Raw genomic sequence first — 27,313 nt, 5'->3', positions numbered from 1 at the left:
AGAGCAGTATTTTGGGTAATAAGGTGTGTTCATAAGAGAAACAATTCATCAATATCATCATATTTACCATGTCATTAATACATTTATAAATGTCACAGTTCCAAAATAAATGTTTAGGTGCGAGCTGAATATTTAGTTTGCAAAGTAAAAATGTAGCTCGGACCTAAACACTTGTGCCCTTCATGTCATCCTGAGAGTGGTTTGGCCTGGGGGCTGCTCCTCCTGTGCTTCCCTGACAACCAACCTCTGTTTCGGGCGTATGGCTGCCCTGGGGTGGCGGTTTGTTTCTCTCTACCTGGGGCTGCTGCAGGCTTTCGGGGCTGTGTCCACCGGTCCTTTGCTGCTCCTTGGTATGTTGCAGGCTTTTTACTGTTCTCACCCAACAAACAACTGTGTATCTCCAGGTGACAAACTCGCTCATATACACTCACTCAACACAAATATAAATATGCTCACCCACCGAGATGCACGCACACACATACACACACCTATACACAAATAATCCCGATGGTTAAAGGTTGTACAAACACAGGTTACTATTACAGCAATGTGGGAAAAACCATAACACCAGAAAATGAGAAAATTTAGATTTGCACAACCAGTCAGTGAGTCACATGTTTAGAGAAATGAGAGCGCAGGCTCATATCTGTGCTCATTCCAATAACAAAAATAAAGCAAAAATTGCAAAACTTTGTTCTAAAAACTACCAGAATTTTTGTGTTTTTGATGTTATTTTTTGTCACAAGCTTTGATTTGCCACTGTGATAAAAGGACAACGATTGGAGAAGACTTCTCCTGACCTCCCCTCTCTTCTCATCAGATAAATGCACACATAAATTTTATTTTTAAATCAAATTAGAGCTGGAAACTTTAAAAACAACTACAGTTGCCTTGGGTGGACATCATATGCATAGCTGCTCAAGTTCAGTGTTCTATACTTAACATAATGTCGTCACTCTTTGCAGATTCTTGACTATGTTCTCAGTTATTTTGTATTCTCACAATTTTCCCAATAAATGACAAATGAAAATAACTGTCATAAGCTACAATCCTAGATTCAACTGAAAAGTAATAGTTGTCAAATGTGTGCTCTTTTAGATACACAGTAAACTGTAAATCCAATTAAAAGAAAATCAGGAAGCATAAACAATGTTGCTGTTCCAACTCCTTAAATAAGAAAAAGTAGATGAAAGCAACTTTTAATGGACCATAAGTAGCACATTGTTTCCCAGCAATACTTTATCACTTAGTTTAAGTATTTTCAGTAAACATAAATATAAAAGCCATGGTTTTGATGCATGCTTAGTGTAAATCTAGCTCTATTATCTGCTTGAATAGATGAGTGGCCTTTTATGACAGCAACAAACAACAACAAATATGTTCAAAGCACATCCAGTTAAGTGCTTAAAGTGCTGGGACTTCCCAGCAGCTTCTGTTTAAAGGACAAGGCAAATAAAGCATCATTACACTTGCCCTGCTCTTTTCTGGTGGAAAGTGTTTGGACAGCCAGAATAATTCCCAGATGTTTCAGAGGATAGGTCAAGAAACACACTGAAGTCAAATAGCTATGAGGCTTACAAATCTGTACTTTCTGCTCCTCCTATCAGGTAAGTTGAGACATCTTTGTATAGTGCATGTAAATGTGATCTCTTGTGTGAAATTTGCTAATTTTTTGAATCAGGATTTTAAATTACACATTTTCATTGTGTGATGTTAAGAATGTCTTTGCCTGGTAAGTTTTCAGTGCCACTTAGGTGGCTCCCATATTATCTTGATCTTATTCTGTTGTAGCACACTGAACACGCAAAATGGTTCTTGAGCAGTTTACTTTTAGTGATTGGCTCACACAGATTTTCCTTTCCTCTGGGTTCCATTTTGAGCTCTTTGCTATTCATTTTGTATAAGCAGACTCTTGGGTCTAGTTTTAAGAAAACTCCCCCCTTAAATTCTTCCAGAAATACAGGTCCTTCTCAAAATATTAGCATATTGTGATGAAGTTCATTACGGTGTGCCTCCATGCCACACCGCATTGAAGAAGTCATTTCTGCAAAAGGATACCCGACCAAGTATTGAGTGCATAATTTTACATGATTATTTGAAGGTTGACGTTTTTTGTATTAAAAACACTTTTCTTTTATTGGTCGGATGAAATATGCTTTAGAGACGTTTAGAGACGTTTAGAGACCCTTTTAATGATATGCTAATTTTGTGGGATAGGAATTTTGGGTTTTCATGAGCTGTATGCCAAAATCATCCGTATTAAGACAATAAAAGACCTGAAATATTTAAGTTAGTGTGCAATGGATCTAAAATATATGAATGCTAAATTTACATCATGACATTATGGAAAATAATGAACTTTATCACAATATGCTAATATTTTGAGAAGGACCTGTATAGATCTGCCAATTAAAATTGCCCACAAAGATCCAGTGGAACAGCTACAGAACTGTCTAGGTGATTTAAAAACTTGGATAAAATAAAAATTTCTTAGCCTTAATAACAATAAGACTGATGCCATTTGGTTTGGAACCTAGTAGTTCTGCCTGTGGTGGCTCTTTGGCTCCTTACAGCTATTTCTTCTAAACTGACACATGAGAGAAGGAACACATCCCTCCACTTGCTTTCCATCCATTTCTGATTGATTTTAAAATTTTATTATTAACTATCAACATTTGGTCTGATCTTGCAGTGTCTTATTTCCAAAAATCAAATAAATGCAAGAAATAGAGTAAGTATCTAAATATCAGTGAAGTCCATACAGAAGATAATTTACTGTATTTGTATAGTATTGAAAGAAAAATAGCTGTTTGTCTTCTTCTTTTCTGACAGGTGGAACCATCGCTAGGATTGCGGGAACAAAGCAGCTACCAAGTACTAGTTAAAACATTGTGCAAAACTGTATATATAAAGCAGGAAATGTGCTCCACCACAAATTTGCTTTATCCCGGATATACACTGTGTGGACAATTATAAAGCAAGTTTTACTTTTGAGGAGTAAGTTTATGATTTAACAACTGCAGTGCTCTCAGTGAATCCAAAATGCTGATACAATACTCAGACCTGAATATCTGAAAAAGCAAAGGTGACGTTTTTGCTTTATTAGAAGGACATTTATGTGTCCACAGTTATTGGATTTCTTGATCTCCTGACTTTTAGTTTACTTTTAGCAACCACAGCCTGTTTTCATTTCCCACACAAAAATCATGGTATGCTTGAAAGAGGTACATTTCTTCCTGTACCACTACTTCAAGAAAAAGTCTTCTGAAAACAGCAAGTAGGTTTAAGAGTTGATTTTGAACCAATCTTCAGCTGGAATGGCTCAACTGGCTCATCTTCAATAACACCAGCCCATACCAGTACCCCACTTATACCTTGCTGTTTCTGAGTCAACATGCGGCTCCATGCCTGTGAATGATTTTGCAACAGGTTCACCCATCAAGAGTTAATCTCATATCTTCAGCATATAATGCCTTTTTGCAAAATTAGTCTTTACATAATACAATGTGCTTCTTGCTCTCCATGTAGGTTGCAGTTCTGGAAACTGACAGAGGAGGAGAACGGTTCCTGGCAGCTTCTTCAATTTCCTTGCTTTTTATGAACACATTTATTGCAACAATCTTGAGAATTGGCTACCAAATGTTTGGTGGTCATATATTTTGGCAATTTCAGCAGTGCTGCATCCCTCTGAAAGCCTTATCACAATTTTTGACTTGAAATGTGTAGTAAAGTGATTGTTTTGGCCCAGTTTGGCTAAATAATAGAAACTATTTAATGATTATGCACTCCTGATTGTGTTGATTTGCTAAGGCCACGGTCTTCCTCGTTTAGCAAACCTGAAACCCTAAATCCATTAAGCATTCAAGTTTATATAGCTTGGAGTTGGAAAAATGCATAACCTGATGATATGGTCAAAATGCTCAATAGTCTGATACTTGTTCACACAGTATACAGGTCCTTCTCAAAATATTAGCATATTGTGATGAAGTTCATTATTTTCCATAATGTAATGATGAAAATTTAATATTCATATATTTTAGATTCATTGCACACTAACTGAAATATTTCAGGTCTTTTATTGTCTTAATACGGATGATTTTGGCATACAGCTCATGAAAACCCAAAATTCCTATCTCACAAAATTAGCATATTTCATCCGACCAATAAAAGAAAAGTGTTTTTAATACAAAAAACGTCAACCTTCAAATAATCATGTACAGTTATGCACTCAATACTTGGTCGGGAATCCTTTTGCAGAAATGACTGCTTCAATGTGGCGTGGCATGGAGGCAATCAGCCTGTGGCACTGCTGAGGTCTTATGGAGGCCCAGGATGCTTCGATAGCGGCCTTTAGCTCATCCAGAGTGTTGGGTCTTGAGTCTCTCAACGTTCTCTTCACAATATCCCACAGATTCTCTATGGGGTTCAGGTCAGGAGAGTTGGCAGGCCAATTGAGCACAGTGATACCATGGTCAGTAAACCATTTACCAGTGGTTTTGGCACTGTGAGCAGGTGCCAGGTCGTGCTGAAAAATGAAATCTTCATCTCCATAAAGCTTTTCAGCAGATGGAAGCATGAAGTGCTCTAAAATCTCCTGATAGCTAGCTGCATTGACCCTGCCCTTGATAAAACACAGTGGACCAACACCAGCAGCTGACACAGCACCCAGACCATCACTGACTGTGGGTACTTGACACTGGACTTCTGGCATTTTGGCATTTCCTTCTCCCCAGTCTTCCTCCAGACTCTAGCACCTTGATTTCCGAATGACATGCAGAATTTGCTTTCATCCGAAAAAAGTACTTTGGACCACTGAGCAACAGTCCAGTGCTGCTTCTCTGTAGCCCAGGTCAGGCGCTTCTGCCGCTGTTTCTGGTTCAAAAGTGGCTTGACCTGGGGAATGCGGCACCTGTAGCCCATTTCCTGCACACGCCTGTGCACGGTGGCTCTGGATGTTTCTACTCCAGACTCAGTCCACTGCTTCCGCAGGTCCCCCAAGGTCTGGAATCGGCCCTTCTCCACAATCTTCCTCAGGGTCCGGTCACCTCTTCTCGTTGTGCAGTGTTTTCTGCCACACTTTTTCCTTCCACCAGACTTCCCACTGAGGTGCCTTGATACAGCACTCTGGGAACAGCCTATTCGTTCAGAAATGTCTTTCTGTGTCTTACCCTCTTGCTTGAGGGTGTCAATAGTGGCCTTCTGGACAGCAGTCAGGTCGACAGTGTTACCCACGATTGGGGTTTTGAGTGATGAACCAGGCTGGGAGTTTTAAAGGCCTCAGGAATCTTTTGCAGGTGTTTAGAGTTAACTCGTTGATTCAGATGATTAGGTTCATAGCTCGTTTAGAGACCCTTTTAATGATATGCTAATTTTGTGGGATAGGAATTTTGGGTTTTCATGAGCTGTATGCCAAAATCATCTGTATTAAGACAATAAAAGACCTGAAATATTTCAGTTAATGTGCAATGAATCTAAAATATATGAATGTTAAATTTTCATCATTACATTATGGAAAATAATGAACTTTATCACAATATGCTAATATTTTGAGAAGGACCCGTATATGTTTGTGTTGGGGGCTGCATAATGGCGCAGCTGGTAGCACTGCTGCCTTGCAGCAAGAAGGTCCTTGGTTCAATGGTTTTTCTGCATGACATTTGCATGTGTGGGTTCTCTTCGGGTATTCCGGCTTCCTCCCACAGTCCAAAAACATGACTGTTAGGTTAATTGGTCTCTCTGAATTGCCGTTAGGTGTGAATAGGTGTGTGCATGGTTGTTTGTCCTGTATGTTGCCCTGTGATGGACTGGCGACCTGTCCAGGGTGTATCCTGCCTCTCACCCACAGACTGGTGGAGATAGGCACCAGCTCCCCTGCAACCCCATATTGTAGACCTATTATAGAAAATGGATGGATGTTTATGTTGGCTAAGTTTCATTGGGTCCAACAATCCAAATGAAAACGTCTGAAAAACATCTACTGCTTCTGCAGGCCACCAGCATCCAACAGATGGATGGTCCACTTGTGCTGGAGAAGTCTTCAGATGAGCTGAGGGAGATGAAGAAAACGATCACTCTTCTCAACAGCGATAAGCGTGAAGATAAAAGTGATTACTGGACCAAACTGACTGGAAGAATCAACAAGATATTCGGAATATGTTATGTTATATCTGTTTTAGCCACTATATTTTCAGTGTGGCTCAGGGAAGATGACTATCTGTGCGAAACAAATCACCTCCAGGTCAGCTAAAATTAATCTGAACATGCAGTCATGTAGAGATTGTGTTTTGAATCTATTTTACTGACAAATGAAACATGTTTGACAAACTCCACAAATTAAGTTGGCTAACCTCAAGCAAGGAAAACCTGGAATAGATTCAATCAGCTCTGTGCATCCTAACCTTGAGTTAAGCACATCTACAAGGGCTCTCATTATCAGTAAATCCCCAATTTACTGATAATGAGAGCTGAAAAGAAACTCATTACAGCAAAGGAACAAAAAATCCTCTTTCAATCTTTGCTGAATGAACTGTTGCATATTCTGCAAACAACTGGTAAAATCCTTCTGTAACTTTGAATGCACTACTGTATTAATTTAATATATATCCGCATTTTCACTTGTAGCATATCATTTATAAGCGACCTATTCGTGGACCACAATAATACAGAACATTTAACACATTATAAAAGCATATCTATTTGTATCGTGAATCTGTGTAGTGTTTAAACTTCCTTCACAAAGGAGGAATTTTCTTTTGGTTGTAAATAAGGTAAACATGTATTTTGTCCAGAAAATAAAAAAATGGAATAGCAAAATACCACAGCTGGAACCCCAATCAACGTATACAGATTTTCACAGGTCAACCATATTAACTATTGTGACATACACTCACCGGCCACTTTATTAGGTACACCTTGCTAGTACCGGGTTGGACCCCCTTTTGCCTTCAGAACTGCCTTAATCCTTTGTGGCATAGATTCAACAAGGTACTGGAAACATTCCTCAGAGAGTTTGGTCCATATTGAGATGATAGCATCACACAGATGCTGCAGATTTGTCGCATATTCATGATGCAAATCTCCCGTTCCACCACATCCCAAAGGTGCTCTATTGGATTGAGATCTGGTGACTGTGGAGGCCATTTGAGTCCAGTGAACTCAATATAATGTTCAAGAAACCAGTCTGAGATGATCCGTGCTTTATGACAAGGCGTGTTATCCTGCTGGATGTAACCATCAGAAGATGGGTACACTGTGGTCATAAAAGGATGGACAGGGTCAGCAACAACACTCTAGGCTGTGGCGTTGACACGATGCTCAATTGGTACTAAGGGGCCCCAAAGTGTGTCAAGAAAATATCCCCCACACCATTACACCACCACCACCAGCCTGAACCGTTGATACAAGGCAGGATGGATCCATGCTTGCCTGTTGTTGACGCCAAATTCTGACCCTAACATTCGAATGTCACAGCAGAAATAGAGAGTCATCAGCCCAGGCAACGTTTTTCCAATCTTCTATTGTCCAATTTTGGTGAGCCTGTGCGAATTGTAGCCTCAATTTCCTATTCTTAGTCACCCGGTGTGGTCTTCTGCTGCTGTAGCCCATCCGCCTCAAGGTTTGATGTGTTGTGTGTTCAGAAACACTCTTCTGCATGAGTTGGTTGTAACGAGTGGTTATTTGAGTTACTGTTGCCTTTCTATCAGCTCGAACCAGTCTGGCTATTCTCCTCTCACCTCAGGCATAAACAAGGCATTTGCGCCTACAGAACTGCCGCTCACTGGATATTATCTCTTTTTTGGACCATTCTCTGTAAACCCTAGAGATGGTGGTGTGTGAAAATCCCAGTAGATCAGCAGTTTCTGAAATACTCAGACCAGCCCGTCTAGCACCAACAACCATGCCACGTTCAAAGTCCCTTAAATCACCTTTCTTCCCCATTCTGATGTTTGGTTTGAACTGCTGCAGATCGTCTTGACCATGTCTACATGCCTAAATGCATTGAGTTGCTGCCATGTGATTGGCTGATTAGAAATTTGCGTTAATGAGCAGTTGGACAGGTGTACCTAATAAAGTGGCCGGTGAGTGTATAAGTGTTATGTTTATGCATGCAGGGAATAAAAAACAAAGAATCTGAGATGTTTGTCATTATTTTTGGTGTGATTATGATTTGATTGTGAAGATGTTTTAATAAGCAAAATAGTTCTGCAAATTATTTATCAGTTGATGTGGCTCAGGCCTCTTTTTCAGATGCCTCCTGGACATCTCCCCCAGGAGGTGTTTCAGGGACGTCCCACCGGGAGGAGGCCCAGGGGACAGCCCAGGACAAGCTGGAGGGGCTATGTCTCCCGGCTGGCCTAGGAACGCCTCAGGCTTCCCCCACAGGAGCTGGAGGAGGTGTCTGGGGAGAGGGAAGTCTGGGCGTTGTTGTGACTATGAAACAGAAAATATTATTTAATATTTAATATTAATATTTTAATATTTTATCAAATAATATTTTGGTCTGTTAAGGGTTGTCCTGTGAATACCAGCCCAGTAAGGTGATGGTATTAGGACAAAATACAAAGGTGTGAGACGTGCGCTGACATTATTGAACAGCAAAACTCTGCACACACATGAAATGAATTCACACAATTTGTTAAAATACAAGAATTTATTAAGAAAAATAAGTCAACTCAACATTACCATGCAATGTTTATGTTTGAGAACCAAGGATTATTTTGAAGAACCTGAAGGTGAAGTTATGTTAGTCTTGGAACTAACTTAGGCAGTAATCAGCATACCTTTAGACAACCATTCACAATAGATCAGATAAAATCAGATAAAATATTACCTTAATAAAATAATGTTTTAAGAATGATCTGCTGAATAAAACCAACTTTCTGGATGAATAATTCTCAACGGTGTCTAATTAGCTGCCTTTTTTAATTAAAATAATATTCAAAAAAATATTATTAAGGGAATGGTAAAATATTTAAGGAAGTATTTTGGAAAAGAGCCACATTTTTCTGGAGAAATGGGGCTTAATGGTGTTTACTTAGTTATCAGATTTAGTAAAATAATGTTTAGGGACTATTATTTACTAGCTTGAAAACTAACAACCTTTCTGGGTAAATATTCTTTAGCAGGCAAGCACGTGTTCTGAGCTTGTTAGCAGTGAAAGCTAACAAAAGAAGCTGATAGCTTAGCACCAGAATCAAACACACACCTTCAAAAATACCGTTAATAAAAGGGTTAAAATGCACAAGCGCAGACGGCGCGTTATGGCCAATCTTCTGTGTTTAAAATCACCCTTTAAATAAAGTTTGTCTTAACTTTAAAAACACACAAAGACAGAACACAAAGCTGAGCATGTGTGCTGCAGATAGCCTGCTAGCACCAAGATAGCTGAGTTCAACACAAACAGAACCAAATTTCATAAAATGAAAAACATTTAGATCATTTCATCCTAAATATCTCTCTGCCCAAACCCTAACCTCGTTTAAATTGTGTTGAGGAGGAGTTGTCCGGGCGACGACGACGTTTGAAGAAAGCTCCGTGAACAAAGGTTTAGCTTCCAGCTAACCTCCAGCTCTGGATGAAAGATGGCTCGTTCTGTCCGCCAACCAACTGCACATTACCATAACCATGGTGATGCGGGGCCGCTGTCCTTCCTTCAGACTCGGCTTGTAGGGACAGCGTCTCTGCAGGGAATTCTCTGGAACACAGTTTGCTTCTGCAGGCCTCAGAGAGAAAGTAAAGCAATGCTTATACCTTAATTTCCCCTTTTATGAATGAATACCGGGTACACAAACAGTAATTCACTCATACTTAACTTGTGCATATGATCGCGTGATCTTATGACACCCTTGGATCCAGTTTGAAGAGTTTATGTCTTTTTGCCAGCAAAGAGACATTAGCGCGCTGCCTCTCCTATCCTGGTCCCGCAGAGGAGCAGTGGAAGAGATCGGACCATTGGAAAGGTGGGGGTTTTATACGGCCAGTGGCATCATGGGAAATCCGCTGTTACAGTTTGCTTGGCTGTGCCGGAAGTAGGTTAAATGCAGTTTATTTAGAAAGTTCCAGGAAAGTCTGTATAGGCCTTTCACGTTGTAACCATGGCTGTGGTCCCAACAGCGTTTCTGTCATATCTGCTGCCCCACAGTTTCCATTCTAATTCATTCCAAGGTGTTGTATTAGGTTGAGGTTCACATTTTGTGAAGGCTGTTTTATTTCATCCACACCAGAAACACTCATTCATGTCTTTATTGACCATACTTTGTGTACTGGTGCACAATCACAAGAAGGGGTCATCTCCAAACTGCTTCCACAAAGTTGGAAACAGGAAATTTCAACTTTTAACTTTATGTTCTCTCTCTTTTCTCTTCCTAGAAGCTACATCTGGCCTGACTCTGTGTCTACCTGTGACACCTTTCTGGAGAGGGGCATCGTCCAAGCTTCTGCTGGCAACAACTTAATGCTCACCATCTACCGATGATCCACTTGGCCCTGTCTTTCAGTGTTTAACCCTTTCTCTCTCCTAGACATAGCAATTGACTGAGCTTTACTGTAACTAATTAAATGTGCTCTCTTTCAGACTCTAACCTTGAAAACTGGCTTCTTTATCTGTTCTTTCTTTCTAGATGAAACGACTAAAGGAGCTACATCCATTAACATTTACTTTTCCTTCCCAAAGAAAGTACTCCTGGATCAGTGCTTCTTTGTTCTCTTTGTGTCTCTGCTCTGTTCTCTCAAACCCCCAGTCGGTCGCCGCAGATGGCCACTCACACTGAGCCTGGTTCTGCTAGAGGTTTCTTCCTGTTAAAAGGGAGTTTTTCCTCTCCACTGTTGCTACATGCATACTCAGTATGAGGGATTGCTGCAAAGTCAACGCTAGTGACTGTCCACTGTCTCTACATGCTCATCCAGGGGAATGCTACAAATCTCTGACTTGATGCAATCTGCCGGGTTTCCTTAGATACAAAAACCGTTCATCCAATTTGAATAAATACCAGAATCTGACTGCACTGTTCAATGGTTAGGATTAATTGGAATGTATGTACCTGACTTTTGTGAAGTGCCTTGAAACGACATGTGTTATGAATTGGCGCTATATAAATAAACTGCATTGAATTGAATTGTAATCGGTTCCTTTCACTGAAATTAATGGGCCAATCCCAACTCCACACAAACAACCCCATACCATTATGTCCTCTGCACCAAACTTTAAACTTGACATGATGCGGTCAGGCAAAAGCCATTGTCTAGAGTCAGAAAAAGAGCTTCAAAAATCTTTGCAGACCCCACACACCCTGCACATAAACTGTTTAGAGTTTTACCTGCAGGCCACCGCTACAGAGAACTGTTCACTAAAACCAGCCACCACAGAGACAGTTTCTTCCCCCAGGCTGTTTCTCTGTTGAACATTCAATAGAGTACCAAACAACAGCATACAGATGTTGCAAATGCACCTTTTTTTCTGCTTCCGTCCCTCTGCCTGCTCAGACGCTTTTCTCCTAAGCTCCCTGCTTGCTTGCATTCTTTTACTTCTAACTTTTTATCTCTTAGCCAAAATTACGGAAATATTGGACTAAAACTACTTCTAACCAGCGACTCCCAAGGGTTATTATTATTTTTATTTTATTTTATTTTTTTCTAAAGGATTTTGATGTTTTTATAATCAAACCTGAAAGAAGGACAAGTTGACGCCAGCTAATCAGCACAAATTGCCTCCCTTCACCACAGAGAACTTCAACAAACTTTTACAGAAATTGACTGTTTTGGAGATGAAAATCCATCGACTAGAAGTGAATGTGGGGTACAGCGATGATTCAACTCTGCCTGTGATCCCAAACAGTGACAGCCAGCTTAACAACTCACCCGGCAATCAGAACACTGAGAATAAACCTACCGGCAGACCCCCCCTGGCATGTTTTAGGCGCATGCCCAAAAAATCAAGGTGGACGACTCACTGGAAGATCTAAGCAATTAAATAAGTTAGAATGGCCAGAATTACAGAGAAATGTCCCCGTTTTCCCTGGGAAAAGGAGACTTCGACAGCGAGCTGCTGTCACAACAACTGATAGGAGTGAGACAGCTGGAAATAATGGAATTCCCCTCCAAAACAGATTTGCCCCACTACAGAATGAAAACCAGGAAAATGATCCATCTTCTGAGATCAATAAAAGGTTTGAGAACAACCTTCATTCAAAACAGTCTTCTTCTAAATTGCCAGAGAAAGAGCGACCCACCGGACCAAGAACCCTGATAGTGGGCAACACAGCTGTGGATGGAATTAAAGACGTCTGCAACAAGAAAAACACAGACGTTATGATTGGTACCAGTAACGTGGTCTCCGATATCTCAGAGAATATTCTTGCAATCACAGAAAAGCGTCCGTCTCTAGAAAACCTTTTTATACACTGTGGAGCCATGGATGACGTGGCTAAGAAAAATTCTGAAGGATTGAAGGAGGATTTCACTCGTCTTCTGAATATTGTTGGAGGTCTCAATATCAAGGTGTTTCTCAGTGGACCCTTTGCACCGATTTTCTGTGGTCATGAGATTTTTTCGAGACTCCTGATGAGTCCTGATAAGTGGTTGAAAAAAACATGTGCTACCACACCTGTGAACTTCATCGACAACTTTTATATTTTTTGGGAAAAAAGACAACTATTCAAGAAAGATGGTTTCTGTTTGAACAAGCCAGGAGCCAGATGTCTCACATCTAATCTCTTCTATTCAGTAAATAATCCGCCAGCAGCTTCGACCTTCAGCAGAGAACATGGAGTATCAACAACAATGATAATGCTGCCTCCAACAGCTCCAGCAGAAACAACCGGACAGTTGGCTGAGAAAGAGAGGTCATCACAAAAGGTCTCCCCGTCGAAATCCACAGGGGAGGAGGACCCCCCCCGTTATACCCCCCTACCCCAAAACCCGGACCCAGACCGACGCCCCCGGTAAACCCCCCTTCACCCCAGACCCCGACCCAGACCACACAGAACTCTCCCATCTCCCCACTGAGACCGCTTTTTGCTTTACTGGATTCTGATAACATGAAAGGAGCTCTTAAAATCGGGACCCAAATGGCTCTGACCTCTTCTCCATTCAACAACCCCGTAGCCGAGGCCCTGCCACTAAACCAACATCTTCCAAATGCCGCAGACCTCCACCACCTTCTAATCTATCTCCTCCTAATCAGGACCTTCAAATCACTTCTCTGTGATACAATTCAATTCAATTCAATTCAAAAATACTTTATTAATCCCAAAGGGAAATTAAATGTTGTTATAGCTCATATTATGAAGGTTTCCTCAAAGAGCCGTTGTAGATGCTGATGGCTGTGGGCAGGAAGGATCTCCTGTAGCGCTCCGTCTTACAGCATATCTGAAGAATCCTCTGACTGAAGACACTCTGTTGTTGTAGGACAGTCTCATGAAGAGGATGCTCAGGGTTCTCCATAATGTTCTTCATTTTATGAAGAATCTTTCTTTCCACAATGATCTCCAGAGGTTCCAGAGGAGTCCCCAGAACAGAGCCAGCCTTTTTTATCAGCTTGTTGAGTTTTTTTAAGTCCCTGGCTCTGATGCTGCTTCCCCAGCAGATGATGGTAGAAGAGATCACACTTTCCACAACAGACTTATAGAAGATATGCAGCATCTTGCTGCAAACACCAAAGGACCTAAGCTTCCTCAAGAAGTACAGTCTGCTCTGTCCCTTCTTGTAGATGGCTTCACAGTTGCATCTCCACTCTAGTCTGTTGTCCAGGTGAACACCGAGGTATTTATACTCCTCCACCACCTCTACTTCTTCTCCCATGATAGAAATAGTTTTTGACTTATTCCTGTTTCTCTTAAAATTTAAAATCATCTCCTTTGTTTTAGTCACGTTCAAAATGAGATGATTGTTTCCACACCATGCCACAAAGCGGTCCACCACCTTCCTGTACTCATCTTCTTGTCCATCTCTGATCCACCCCACGACTGCAGAATCATCCGAGTATTTCTGCAGATGACAGGAGTCTGTCTTGTACTGGAAGTCTGAGGTGTACAGAGTGAAAAGGAATGGTGAGAGTACAGTCCCCTGTGGTGCTCCTGTGCTGCTGACTACCTGGTTAGACTCACAACCCTTCAGTCTCACAAACTGTGAGATGTCAGGGCAACAGGTCTATAGTCATTGAGGACTGATGGGTGAGTTTTCTTTGGTACCGGAACAAGACAGGAGGTCTTCCACAACACCGGAACCTTCTTCTGGGCCAGGCTAAGGTTGAAGAGGTGCTGCAGAATCCCACAGAGCTGCTCTGCACAGGCATTCAGGACTCTAGGGCTGACATGATCTGGACCTGCAGCCTTATTCCTATTCAGTCTCTCCAGTTGTCTCTTCACCTGACTTCTTGAGACACACAGGTGGAAGGGGGAAGCAAAGGAAGCATCAGCATCTTCTGATATGGTTGAAGGCAAACATGTAGAAGCAGAAGGGTCTAGGGCTGAGGTGGAAGATAAAAACTGTGAGGTGTTACTGGACAGCTGTGGGTCCTGTGGGTCAAAGGAAGATGGAATGTCTGTTTGGCTGTGAGCAGGAGAGGAGGATGCAAAGCTGGTTTCTGAACTGAACCTATTGAAGAATGTGTTCAGTTCATTGGCTCTGTCCAGACCTCCATCGGTCTGATCTTCTTTCTGCTTGAAGCCTGTGATCTTCTTCATCCCTGTCCACACATCTCTGATATTGTTTTGCTGGAGCTTGCTCTCCAGCTTCTTCGTGTACACCTCCTTGCTGTCTCTTATCTTGACTTTAAGTTGCTTCTGTATAATCCTCAATAATTCTCTGTCTCCCTCTCTGAACGCTCTTTTTTCTTGTTAAGCAGGTCCTTCAGGTCACTGGTGATCCAAGGTTTGTTATTTGGGAAGCATCTCACTGTTCTGGTGAGGATGATGTTATCCACACAGAAGTTTATATAGTCGGTTACACACTCAGTCATGGCATTGATGTCCTCTCCATGTGGCTGGCACAGTGCGTCCCAGTCTGTAGCCTCAAAGCAACCTTGCAGAGCTTCTTCAGCTTCCTGTGACCATTTTCTCACAGTCCTCTTTATTACAGGTTGTCTCTGAACAAGGGGCTTATATTTCGAGCAGAGAAAAACAAGATTGTGATCTGTACCATCATGTGTCAAGTCTCATCTGACCAACAAAACTGCTGCATGTGCACTAAAGATTTAAGAGCCTTTGCCACAGTAGAGGGGAAAGGTACGGAGCCCGCGAGGGGACATGGAGGATTTTTTTTTTTTTTTTGTGTCCCCACGCAATACTTTTGCGTTCGGCATATTGGAACAGCAGCGCATATGACAAACTGCTCATAAAACAAACAGCACTGATATGTCAATGATATGGTTTATTTGTCATATGCAGGTTAACACGCAGTAAAAAAATTGAATGTACCATTAAATGTACAATTTATTTAATACATCAATAAATATTAAGTTTACCGCTGATTACGTCATGTCATCTTTAAAATTATACCTAATTATTCAGTGGCACATTTAATTGCATAATAGTCCATTTCATGATATAATGTACATTTATTGTATCTAATGATGTATTAAATAAATGGTACCTTTAATTTAATGGCACATTTAATGTTACATTTCTTTCATGTTACATTTACTTCACTTATGGGACATTCACAACATTTATTTATTTAATGATGATATTATTGTATGAATTTTGTACAGTTTGACCCTCCATTGTTGATGCTTGTATAGGAGGTCATGTCAGAATTTGAATCAGGTGTTCTGGAGCAGACACACATCTAAAACTTGCAGGGAAGGGGTCCCTGAGGACCAGGACTGTGAACCATTGAGGTACAGTTTTTAAATTGTGAAGGTAATGCCTTTTTGCCCTTTTGTTCACCAAGTACAGTTCTCTTACTAGGTGCATTTTTCTTTCGTTTCAGCAACTTGAAACATAAAAGTGATTTCATTGTTCAAAGGAAACAATCACTTAATAAATGAGTAAAATACAACTATGTACATTTTGTTTATTCAGCTAAGATAGGCATGGTCTGTTTCCTTGTTTGATATTTTATTATTTCTTCATTATTATTCTTTTTACTTTAACTGGCCTTTACTACAGCTAAAAACAGGGACCTAACTGGTCCTTCAAAGAAAGAAATTGCCAAAAGACTAAATGAAGAAAACCAAAATGGGTGTGGCACAGGAGTGGGAGTCGTTCTAAATGGGAGCGGGATGGGAGTGGGAATCAATTTACCAGGAGTGGGATGGGACAGGATTTTTTTCGTTATGCTGGCCTGGGATTGGGATGGGACAAGACATTTTTCTGTGGGAGCGGGATGGGACAGGAGAGAAAATCCACTCCCGTGTCACCCTCTAGTTACCATGCACCTCTTGGTTACTTCCCGATTAAGTTTAGGTGGATGGCCATGTTCTGAAATATTTTCTGTACTTTTTCCATTTTTGAATAATGGAATGTGCTTCATTAGATGTTCTGAACTAAAGATATTGCTTTACAGCCTTTATCAGTGACCATTCTGCTGTGTTCCTTGGCCTTCGTGATGCTATTTGTCCACTATTGTTTTCTAAGAAAGCTCTGAGGCCTTCACAGAACAGCTGGATTTATACTGAACACAGGTGGTGTCCATTAGAAAATTAGTGGATTTCTGAAAGAAATTGTGTACTGGAATACAAACATACACCACACTTTTTGTTATTTGTGAAAAAGATTTAGAAAACTATGTATAACTTCTCTTTGCTTCTTTTAGCACCTTATTGTTCGTGTTGATTTAGCTCACAAAACCCAATGACTACAAACTGAAGTTTGTAGTTGTAATGTGACAAAATGCTAAAAAGCTGAAGTTATACGAATACTTTTGCAACACATTGTACATGCTTGGTAGCATAAAGTCTGATCTCAGAAGGTAAAATCAACTCAAAATTCCTTATATTTACTGTAAATAAAATAGGTCTGATTAAGACTTGAGTTGGATTGAAATCATTTTTATAATCATAAATAATGTCCATGATATCTGTGCAAGCATTAGATGATGCAGCTGACAAATCAACAAAGGAACCCATGAAATAGTGAAATTTGATGAGGCTTTCAGATTGCTCACCCCCTGCTTATGTAAGATTTGGCCATATAAGATTTCTGCACACTTGCTTTTCAACCATCCTGGTGCCTGGATTAAAGAAAATGTTGCTGAGAGACTTTCTTCCTCTCTTCCTCATAGGTAACGTATTATTACTATTATTATTATTATTATTATTATTATTATTATTATTATTATTATTATTATTATTATTGCATAGCTTAGTGGATTAATAGAACAACATGCTGCAACTATTTCGGGACTGTGTTACTGCAGGTTGTGGTCTCCGGACACCTGTGTCTTCTTTTTTATTTCAAGCATTACATTAATGGCAAAAACAAAGTCCATAACTTTTCAATTCTGGAGTTGTTTTATAAAATTCAAGCTTTTTTTGGGGTGGGGGGGGATTACATTTTTATAAAAAATCCTAAAACAGTTAGATCTGTGATAGAACGGTAAATGGTTTAAACAACAATTCTCATCCACATAAACACCACACCCTTTATACATTAAAAAACTAGTATTGACAGAGGGTGTACTTTTATTTTTACCATTGCTGTACATACTTGTTCATTTATGAAAGCTACATCAGAATTGGAGGGTCACATCAGACTAAGGGGAATGTAAAAAGCATTGTTGTGGTTAACCGTAAGTGCCTGCCAACATCCATGAGTAATCACAAACACAGGACATTTTATCATTTATTAACTTTAGTTTTCTTTGTATTGATTGGGGCGAGACTCATACATTATTCATGAACTTCAAAGCAAATGTAATACAGAATGCTGTAATTTATAGAAAAAAAGGTTTTGCATATTTCTGCCATTCTGTCTGGATCTTTCTTATCTATTTTTGTTTGAAGTTGTAGATGTGGATTCCTCTGATAGAGCGTGTAGTTATCAGGATGTTTTAACCTACCTGAACTTGAGCAAAAATAATGAGCTGTTTTCCTTGACCCGACCTGTGAGAGACTTCCGAAAACCCACAGAGGTGTATCTGGAAGTATTGCTGTACGCTATCCTAGATGTGGTAAGTTGTCAAAGCCTGCCATTTTCTTTGTGAATATGCAGGCAAATTAACAGAGGTATTTCTGGGTGCTAAATATGTGCACAGCCGAGTTTGCTGGTCCTAAAACTTTTAAGACTAGATGAGTACTCAAAGAAAATCACTAAAGAATATCTATGTGACACAGTTGTTGCACTGACGTTTTCCATTTACCAAGTGCAAATAACATAATTTAATCATGCAAAACAGTTTATTTTTTATTCTGAGACCCGTAATAACTTTACAGTCCGAACATTTTTAACTTAACTTATTGATTCAGGAAAAACATTCCGGCAGGATTACTCCATCAGATTTTGCTCTTATTGTTTTGAGAAATATCCCAGGCTAGAAGCTGGAGTTCTCTAGGGTGAAATAACAAAGTGGAGTTTGTTTCCTGTGTCTCTGATCACCTCTGCATCTGATTTGTTTGTGGCTGACGACAAGACAGCTGTAACATGATGCAAAAATAGATGCAAATTGCTCCCATCTGCTGATATTCAGTTTGCTTTGGCACTTATTTGTTTTAGTCTGCTTCCGTGCAGAAATAAAAAAATTGTAGGTTCAAAACAGATGCAAAAATTTAAGATATTCCACTGCTTCATGAAATCTCTCTTCAGGTAAGAGGAACTAAAACTCATAAAGCACTTTAACTCAAAACTTATTATCTAAAGGAGTTCAGAATGAACCCCAAATGTTCCAGATTGATTCAAATTTGTGTCAGGAAAAAATATTCCTAAAGCAAAACATTGTTCAGTTGAGCGACAGAAAGTGTTACGCTTTTTTAAAAATGTCCACAAGTGAATTAAACATTTCTTACTTCACGTTCAGTATAAAATTTGGCTCTAAACATTTCGAGGGCTGCTTTGGATGCTTGGAAACTTTTAGGAAAAAAAAACAATGTTGCACAAGATGCTCGACACAAAGGACAACACCATTCTAAAACAGTAGTGTTAACAACAATAACCAATGCAGCAGTTGCACCAATGAGTCAGATTCACAAGGCTACCAGTAAAGTTTTGCTCATTTAACAAAACTAATAAAAACTAAATTTCTTATGTAAAACTAATCTGTACCAAGAACGATCTTTTGTAAAAGCCTGAATAAAGTTTTCTGGATACAAATGTCTGTTATATTTCTGCCACGTTTTAATCACTGTGCATCTATCATCCAGTGAGATCTTCAAATGTAAACTTCATGTTGAAAATTAGCCTAAAGAGCTTTTCACTGATTTAAACGTATAAACCAATTGTTATTTTACTTTTCCCAGCCTTGCCAGTTCAGGTGATACATCAGAAACAGCTTTATCTTTGTGTCTAAGACTTGCCAGTATTAATTAGGCATTTTGAGCAGCATCAATGCTAAAACCTACAGAAAAGATTGAAAACTGTAATTCTCTACAGAAACAATTACCAGAGGGTAAACATTAAGGAATGTTTTTTTAAAACATATCCAACAAGTCATATTGATATGATTGCAGTGGCAGTTTCAAACTATGACTTTTTCAAACTTCCTGTAGCTCCTACATATACTACTATATGTTAGCATGTTGGTGAACTGGATAAACAAGTGGACACTGCACTTCTGCTGCTATATCTTTATTTTTGTCATCCTTTCTTACAATACTTAAGCAAAAACATTATGTTATGTTAGTGTCAGTTCCTGAGAAAAAAAAGCTCCTTTGCTCCTGCTTGAGTTAGCATTCTGGTGAGCTGAATTGTTGCATCCTTTAGCTAACCTGGAATGGACTGTAGCTTGAGTTGTGCCCAATTCCAGCGCTAATGCACTACATAAGTTTTGAATCCACAGAACTTGAAAGCATTATAGGGCCTTAAATGAGTTTTCCTGGCAGTCACAGTTGTTTGCTTGTTTACAGAGAGAGATTGACCAGACGTTTGTACCATATGTTTGGATTCTTGTGGTAAGTACTCAGTTTCACCAATATTACTCTTTTTGTCTGAGCAATAAAATTAGAATAAAGGTGCTCAATTTGTAGAATATATGCATTTTGAGGAAGTAAACTATCATACCTTTTAAGGAAGTAAACAATCATACCTTTTGAGGAAGTAAACAATCATACCTTTTGAGGAAGTAAACAATCATACCAGCAGACCAGATTTTTCCAGTAGAGGCTCAAGTTACTGTGGTATCTACCACCAAGATGTCAGCGGCAGATCCTTTAAGTCCTGTAAGTTGAAAAGCACAGACTTCATGGATCAGACTTGTTAATACAACACATCCTACGATGCAGGATTAAGATCTGGGGAATTTGAAGGCCTAGTCAACACCTCAAACTCCTCCTCATGCTCCTTAAATGCCTCCTGACTGTTCTGTGACTTGGCAGATCCATACACACACAATGGGAACGAATTGTGTTTTCTGACACCTTTCTATCAGAACCAGAATAACTTCTTCAGCAATTTGAGTCACAGTAGTTCTTGGGTTGAATCCGACATATTAGGGCAGCCTTTGCTTCCTGAGGGCATCAATGATTGGCCACCTAGGGCCCTGTTGCTGGTTCACCGCTTTTCATTCTTTGTTCTTAGTAAAACACTTTTATGCATAGGTACATAACCTCTTTTACGTACCTTACCCTGTGCTGTATTCTAATTTATGAGTATATTCTTTAATTTTCTCCATAGGAGTGGCAGAATGATTACATTTCCTGGGATCCCAGAAATTTTTGTGGCATGAAAAATGTTACTATTCCTACAGACATTCTGTGGAAGCCAGATCTCACTATTGAAGAAATGTATGTATATGTATGCACATGCATGCACTTGATCTGTTCAAATAAAACTAATATACTGAGCACCTACATCTAAATGATTACATTTGCAGTTGCAACTGCAATGTATTAAAGATGGAAACTAAATACTGGGGAAAAGCTGAAGATGTTAACAAAAAAATATCAAGATCACAAGAAAACAAGAACAGAAGAGATGGTAATGAAAGAGGAAATAATAACAAACAAAATAAAATTTTTCTGACACATGAAACGATGTGACAAGAAACATAAAACTCATATAGCCCTTTAATGATTCTTCAAAGTGGCCAGGGCGGCAGAGAAGGTGGAGAATCCCCAAGGATGAGCTTGGTGGCTGGCAGACTGGTGAAATAATTAGGCTTTCTAAGTGACTCTGGTTGTGACTCTGTGTGTAACTGAATCTATATTTGAACAGACCATTACAGTCTGCTGCGTGATATCAGATGAAAATTACATCACAGACAATCAAAATCTTTTTTTTTTTAATTCACAGCAGAACATTAGTAAATAAATATTTTTTTATGGCACTTTGTTTTTAACATGACATGCAGGAATTTCAAAGATCATCCTTCTTGTTTGTAACTCAACAATGTAAAAAAGGTCTTGTTTCCGATGAGCACCGTTTGGAGAGGAAAGCAAGTACTGAACTACAGAAAGAGTAAAGAGTCACAGTTTGGACTTGGAATAGTAAGGGCCATCTGATAATCACTGAAACACAACACAACATGTGCTAAATAAATGCCATAAGGTTGTTGATAAGCAACAGCTGATATTAGGTGTTTCGTTAGATGAATGGTGAAGGTTTTCCTTATTTTCAGTGGGAATGAGAAGTAAAAACCACTCCAGACATTTATGACACCAGAGTTATTTAGCGTTGATCAGGGATCCTTATGTGTCAAATTTAATAAGAGTTAGCTTTTCCAAAAAGAGATCAGAATCAAAATAAATAAAAATATGGTATAACACATGTTTTACGATTATCAGAATCAGAATCAGCTTTATTGCCAAGTTTGTACATACAAACAAGGAATTTGACTCCGGTACACTTTGCTCTTTGGTTTTGTTTTTGCATTACAGAATATACAAATTTACAATGTACAATATACACATATATAATAAAAAGGTGCATTTGCAACATCTGTATGCTGTTGTTTTGAACTCTATTGAATGTTCATCAGAGAAACAGCCTGGGGGAAGAAACTGTCTCTGTGGCGGCTGGTTTTAGTAAACAGTGCTCTGTAGCGGCGGCCTGAAGGTAAAACTCTAAACAGTTTATGTGCAGGGTGTGTGGGGTCTGCAGAGATTTTAGCAGCTTTTCCTGACCCTAGACCTGCATAAGTCCTGGATGGAGGGAAGGTCAGCTCTGATTATTCTCTCTGGAGTCCTGATTATTCGTTGCAGTCTGCACCTGTCCTGTTTTGTGGATGAGCCAAACCACACTGAGATGGATGAAGACAGGACAGATTGAATGATGGCAGCGTAGAAGATGACCAGCAGCTCCTGTGGAAGGTTGAACTTCTTGAGTTGCCTCAGGAAGTATAGTCTCTGCTGGGCCTTCTTTCGAACAGTGTCTATGTGTGAAGACCATCTCAGGTCCTCAGAGATGGTGGTTCCTAAGAACCTGAAGTGGTCCACGGCCGATACAGTGTTGTTGAGGAGGGTGAGGGGGGTGTATGTGGGTGGTGTTCTCCGAAAGTCCACCACCATTTCCACAGTCTTGAGTGGGTTGAGTTCAAGGTAGTTCTGACCGCACCAGTGTACCAGCCGATCCACCTGCTGTCTGTATGCAGACTCATCACCGTCCTGGATCAGTCCAATGACAGTGGTGTCATCTGCAAACTTAAGGAGTTTCACGGACGAGTCCGCTGAGGTGCAGTCATTGGTGTACAGAGAGAAGAGGAGTGGGGATAGAACACACCCCTGGGGGGCACCAGGGGTGTGTTAATATAGAATTCAAGTAAATTATACGTGAGATTTGAGCATTTTTGGAGTGTGTCTCTCCATACATAATCAAAAATACTTGACTACCAAGAGAAACACACAGATACTGTACATAAAAACTTGAGTACGTGAGAACAAGATGTTTTTTTCAGGTACGAAATGGAAGCAGGAAGGGACTAAATTGCAAAGCAGAAGTATGAAATAAATGTATGATTTAGAAAAAGAGTGATGCTGGAGGCACAATAAACAATTAAACTACTATCAGTTCACATTAGGACACTCCCTTAAGAAAAGAGTGAAAAATTTGAAATGAAAGTTGCAATATCCGTACTGGCTGACAAAGTGACTCTGTTTGCTTTTCTTCTTTTGAGCATTATCCTGGCTGCTTGTATAATTAATAAAATGTTTCTGTAACACAGGACAGAAAGGGATAAAGCCCCTCCAAGTCCTTACCTCACCATAAGCAGCAATGGTAAAGTCCTTATTCAGAACGATCAGGTGCTGGTCAGCACATGTAGGATACAGGTTCACAAATTCCCATTTGACGTTCAGAGCTGCACCCTCTCAATTAAATCAGTTGTTCACTCCGGTAAGTCTGTGTTCTTTTATTTTTTGGTTATTATTATTATTGTTTTTTTGTTTTGATTGATTAAGTGTATGTTTCACAAATGCTTCATTGCAAATTCTGTACCAAACTGAGCCTTTACAACATTGAAATCAGATATTTACCTACGCTGTTAAAGAAGATACGCAACCTTTTTTTCACTGTGTAAAATTAAATCAGAACAAAACTTTCCTCATTTCTAATTGAAGTGTTTTGCCATCATCAACATTGTTACATTTCAGGGAAAACAAGGATGCTTGTAAACCTGAGAACAACATCCCAACTGAATTACTGGAAAGGCAGCATCATGTTATGTGGGGGTTTTACTGCAGAAGGGACTGGTGCACTTCATTAATATGTACTGTAACCTCATGAGGAAAGAACATTATGTGGAAATATTGAAGCAATAGCTCGAGACCTCAGCTAGGAAGTTAAAGATTAGTCACAAATGGACAATGGCACTAAGCATACCACCAAATTAGTTATAATGTGACTTAAGAGTGTCAATGTTTTTGAGTGGCCCTCTCAAAGCTTTAAACTCAGTTCCAAAAAAAAGGTGTGTAAGTAAGGTTGACTACAAACCTACAATCAAATGAGGAATGGGCCAAACCTCAAGCCAACTATTGTGGGAAGTTTCTGGAAGGATACGGAAAGCATTTTACTGAAGCGACACAGTTTAAAGGCAATTCCAACCAAATAATGTTACAAGGAAATATTCGTAAACTATATAAAACATTATCTTTCATTATTCTGACATTTATCAAAAGCAAATTATTTGATAATTCTAATTGACTAAGAAATGTTTAGTCTGATTTATGGTCAGACAGTAAGAAAAAATGGTTGTATCTTTTTTATACAATTAGTGTAGCTATCTGGGTACAATTTCTTAACCTTTGGAAAGAAAGGGCATGGTTTTTCAGCATTTGCCATACATTATAAGTCCTGAATGTTATGACTGCTAATTAATGACTTTACAGCAAAAGTATTGACTATTTTAAACCAGAAATTCAGCTGCTAAGATATTCACATGTTTAGATTAAACTCTGAATTGTAATTCCGACTTTTCACTCAGACAACTGCTCATATAGATTCTGATGGAAAGTTGTTATATGCCATGTTTTCCTAATTTCCCAGTTTAAAAAGTTTTTTCTCCAATTTCAGTGCAGGAAATAAAGCTGAACTCCTTGAACTCCTCAGTGACCACGGTTTGGTCACGTAACGTGATGAGGACACAGTATGAGTGGTTGTTTGTTAAAATGACAGTTACCACCGAAACAGTTATGCCATTTGGATCCAAGCAAGATACAATCATTTACACTGTAAGTAACTGGTGAATTCACATAGCTTGTTTACATTCAGTGTATATCTCTTTTTAAAAAGACGAATATTGTGAATCCAGACACACTTGCAGCAGTTTAGGCACTATATTGCATATTGAATTAGTATGAATTGGTGGAATGAAAGGTGATGCAGTTGCTGAAATGTTTTAAACCTACAGTAGGCTGCAAACCAGAAATAATAATTAAACTACTGACATAACCAACATAATAAATATTGCACAGAAATGTTCCTCTTCCCTTCAGATTTTTGTCAAAGTGAAATTCTTTTATTTTGCCCTTTTTTTCTATTTATACTGTCTGTTTTCTGGCGATTTTTCTGGAGACTTTTCTATTCCCTTAATGTCTCCATGATCTTTAACCGTTTTCTTGATTCTTCCTTCTCTTTCTTTAATCTGTCCTGAGAATATCCAAATACGTACAACTAGAGTAAACCATTTACATTCAACATTTTGGTTCAGACAGACTAATGCAGAACATCTTATTAAACCATTTCCAGATATCCAGTAACTTGTGGTGTGTGCAATCCATGATGTATGTAAACATCTGTTTTACAGATCTTTATGAAAAGGAGGCCAGTACTCTACATTGTCAACTTCCTGCTGCCTGTCCTCTTCTTCTTGTGCCTGGACTTGTCCTCCTTCCTGATCTCAGACAGAAGTGGTGAAAAGCTTAGCTTCAAAGTCACTGTGCTGCTGGCTGTCACAGTGATGCAGCTCATTCTTAATGACATTCTGCCTTCATCATCAGACAAGATCCCACTGATTGGTAAGTGGATCAAATCCTACTCTGCATCTTACATAATTCAGCAGGAGTGTTGCTTGCAGTTGCATTGGTTCTGAAATTCTCATAATATATAGTTAATGCTGAATATATAGTTCCTCAGAAGATGTTAACATGAACTTTACATGGAGTCAAAATGGATTTCAATTTTGGGATTTTGTTCATACGTTTGAATTTTTTTTTTCTTTCCTGAGAGGATTAATAATCAATTGATAAACAAGCACACAACTTTGATGGTTTTTAAAAACAGGAATTGGTCTTACTACTATAAAATTATATTTAATTGTTTTTCCTATCCACACCAAATCAGAATTATACATACTGGCTCAAACATATACGTACACCCCAGCTAATATTTGGATAAATATCCCGTAGCAAGTTGCACCTCAACCACACTCTTTGTGTAGTTATAACCAAATTTCCACCCTTTATCTGGCTGAATTTATGACCACTCCTCTTGGCAGAATTAGTACAGTTACTTTACAGTTACTCCAAAAGCTTAATGTGAGCCTTTCTGAACCAGTTTTGATGTCTGCTTGAGACAATTGTCCTGTTGGAAAACCAAACTGAGTCCAAGTTTCATTAATCTAACCTAACTGTCACAGTGTCGTGACACCAGCCACTGTCCACAGGTGAGAAAATGCCAAGGCAGAAATAAACCCTTAATCCACAACAGAACCTTTTAGCTTAACATAAATTTGCAGCTGCCCCCATGAACATGGATCATCTGACATAAAGATTGAGCTATCTGGTCTCAGTGACAAAAAATATATTTGGTGAGGCTTTCAAAGCATTGTATCTGTAACTGTTAAGCATGGTGTTGGCAGTGTCATGCTATGAGGCTGTTTCCCTGCCTGTGGTACTGGTCCATTATTCAGTGGTTGTATAATGAAGAAGGACTACCTCAACTTTGCCTCAAAACAACAGCTAGATGGTTACAACTTGAAGACAGTTTAGTGTTCTAACAGGACATTGGTAAAAATACATGAAAACTGTTTTCTGGAAGACATAAAGCTGGCTAACATTAAGCTTTTTGGAATGGCCTACACAGAGCCAAATTTCTAAACCCAGCTACCCATTTATGGACCATACTTCAAAGCTATGCAAAGAAATTGATCAAATTAATCGAATTCCCTAATAGTTAAAAAATTAATATGATATTCAGACCAATGATCAGTTTATGTGAAGCTTTCACTGGAACATTATCTTGGCTATCTTATTCCAGTAGCAAACACATCTCAGTTCAAACTCATTTAGCCTGGTGATAAGAAGGAAACCCATTCCTGGATAAGCACTTTTACAGAAACACACACTAGTCATGTAGAAAATGTGAATAAAGAAATACATAAAAAACAAAGTTTGAGATTTCAAGCTTTATACAATTTTCCCTTTATCACTACACTTAGTGTGAAGACTAGACAGTTTGTTACAGTATTTAAAGTTTTTGAATAGCTTGTTTCAGCAGCAAAACCACAAATATATTATGTTTTGTAATTTTATCATTGTTACTATCTTTAAAATAACCTCTCCTCAGAAGTATACTGCACTGGGATTTTTGGGCTGATGTTTCTCAGCCTCCTGGAGACAATTTTGATGATGTATCTGATGGAGCTAGAGTCTGAATCCCAAGACATTGAGATGGACAGAAGACACAGTTTGGGAGAGAGTTTTGGAGACAATCTAGGCAGAGACACTGACTACCAGAGCTGTGAGGAAGGTGAGACTTACACCAGAGAGGGAGGAATAGTTTTTGTGCTCTAG

At 39.2% G+C, this 27,313-nt stretch overlaps 1 protein-coding gene across 1 annotated transcript; it reads left to right on the top strand.

Moving 5' to 3' along the window:
- The first annotated feature begins 259 nt into the window (after positions 1 to 259).
- Positions 260 to 27,313, top strand: LOC124875403 (5-hydroxytryptamine receptor 3A-like). The gene is made up of 8 exons (XM_047377545.1): positions 260 to 350; positions 17,942 to 18,108; positions 19,997 to 20,041; positions 20,763 to 20,872; positions 23,248 to 23,417; positions 24,594 to 24,751; positions 25,327 to 25,537; positions 27,087 to 27,313. Exons 1-8 carry the CDS (start codon positions 260 to 262, stop codon positions 27,311 to 27,313), a joined length of 1,179 nt encoding a protein of 392 aa, XP_047233501.1.

Source organism: Girardinichthys multiradiatus, chromosome 10 (assembly GCF_021462225.1).
Source record: "Girardinichthys multiradiatus isolate DD_20200921_A chromosome 10, DD_fGirMul_XY1, whole genome shotgun sequence".
In the NCBI taxonomy this organism is placed as follows: Eukaryota; Metazoa; Chordata; class Actinopteri; order Cyprinodontiformes; family Goodeidae; genus Girardinichthys; species Girardinichthys multiradiatus.
The sequence above is the reverse complement of the archived record's forward strand: the minus strand, read 5'-3'. Positions and strand labels throughout refer to the sequence as shown.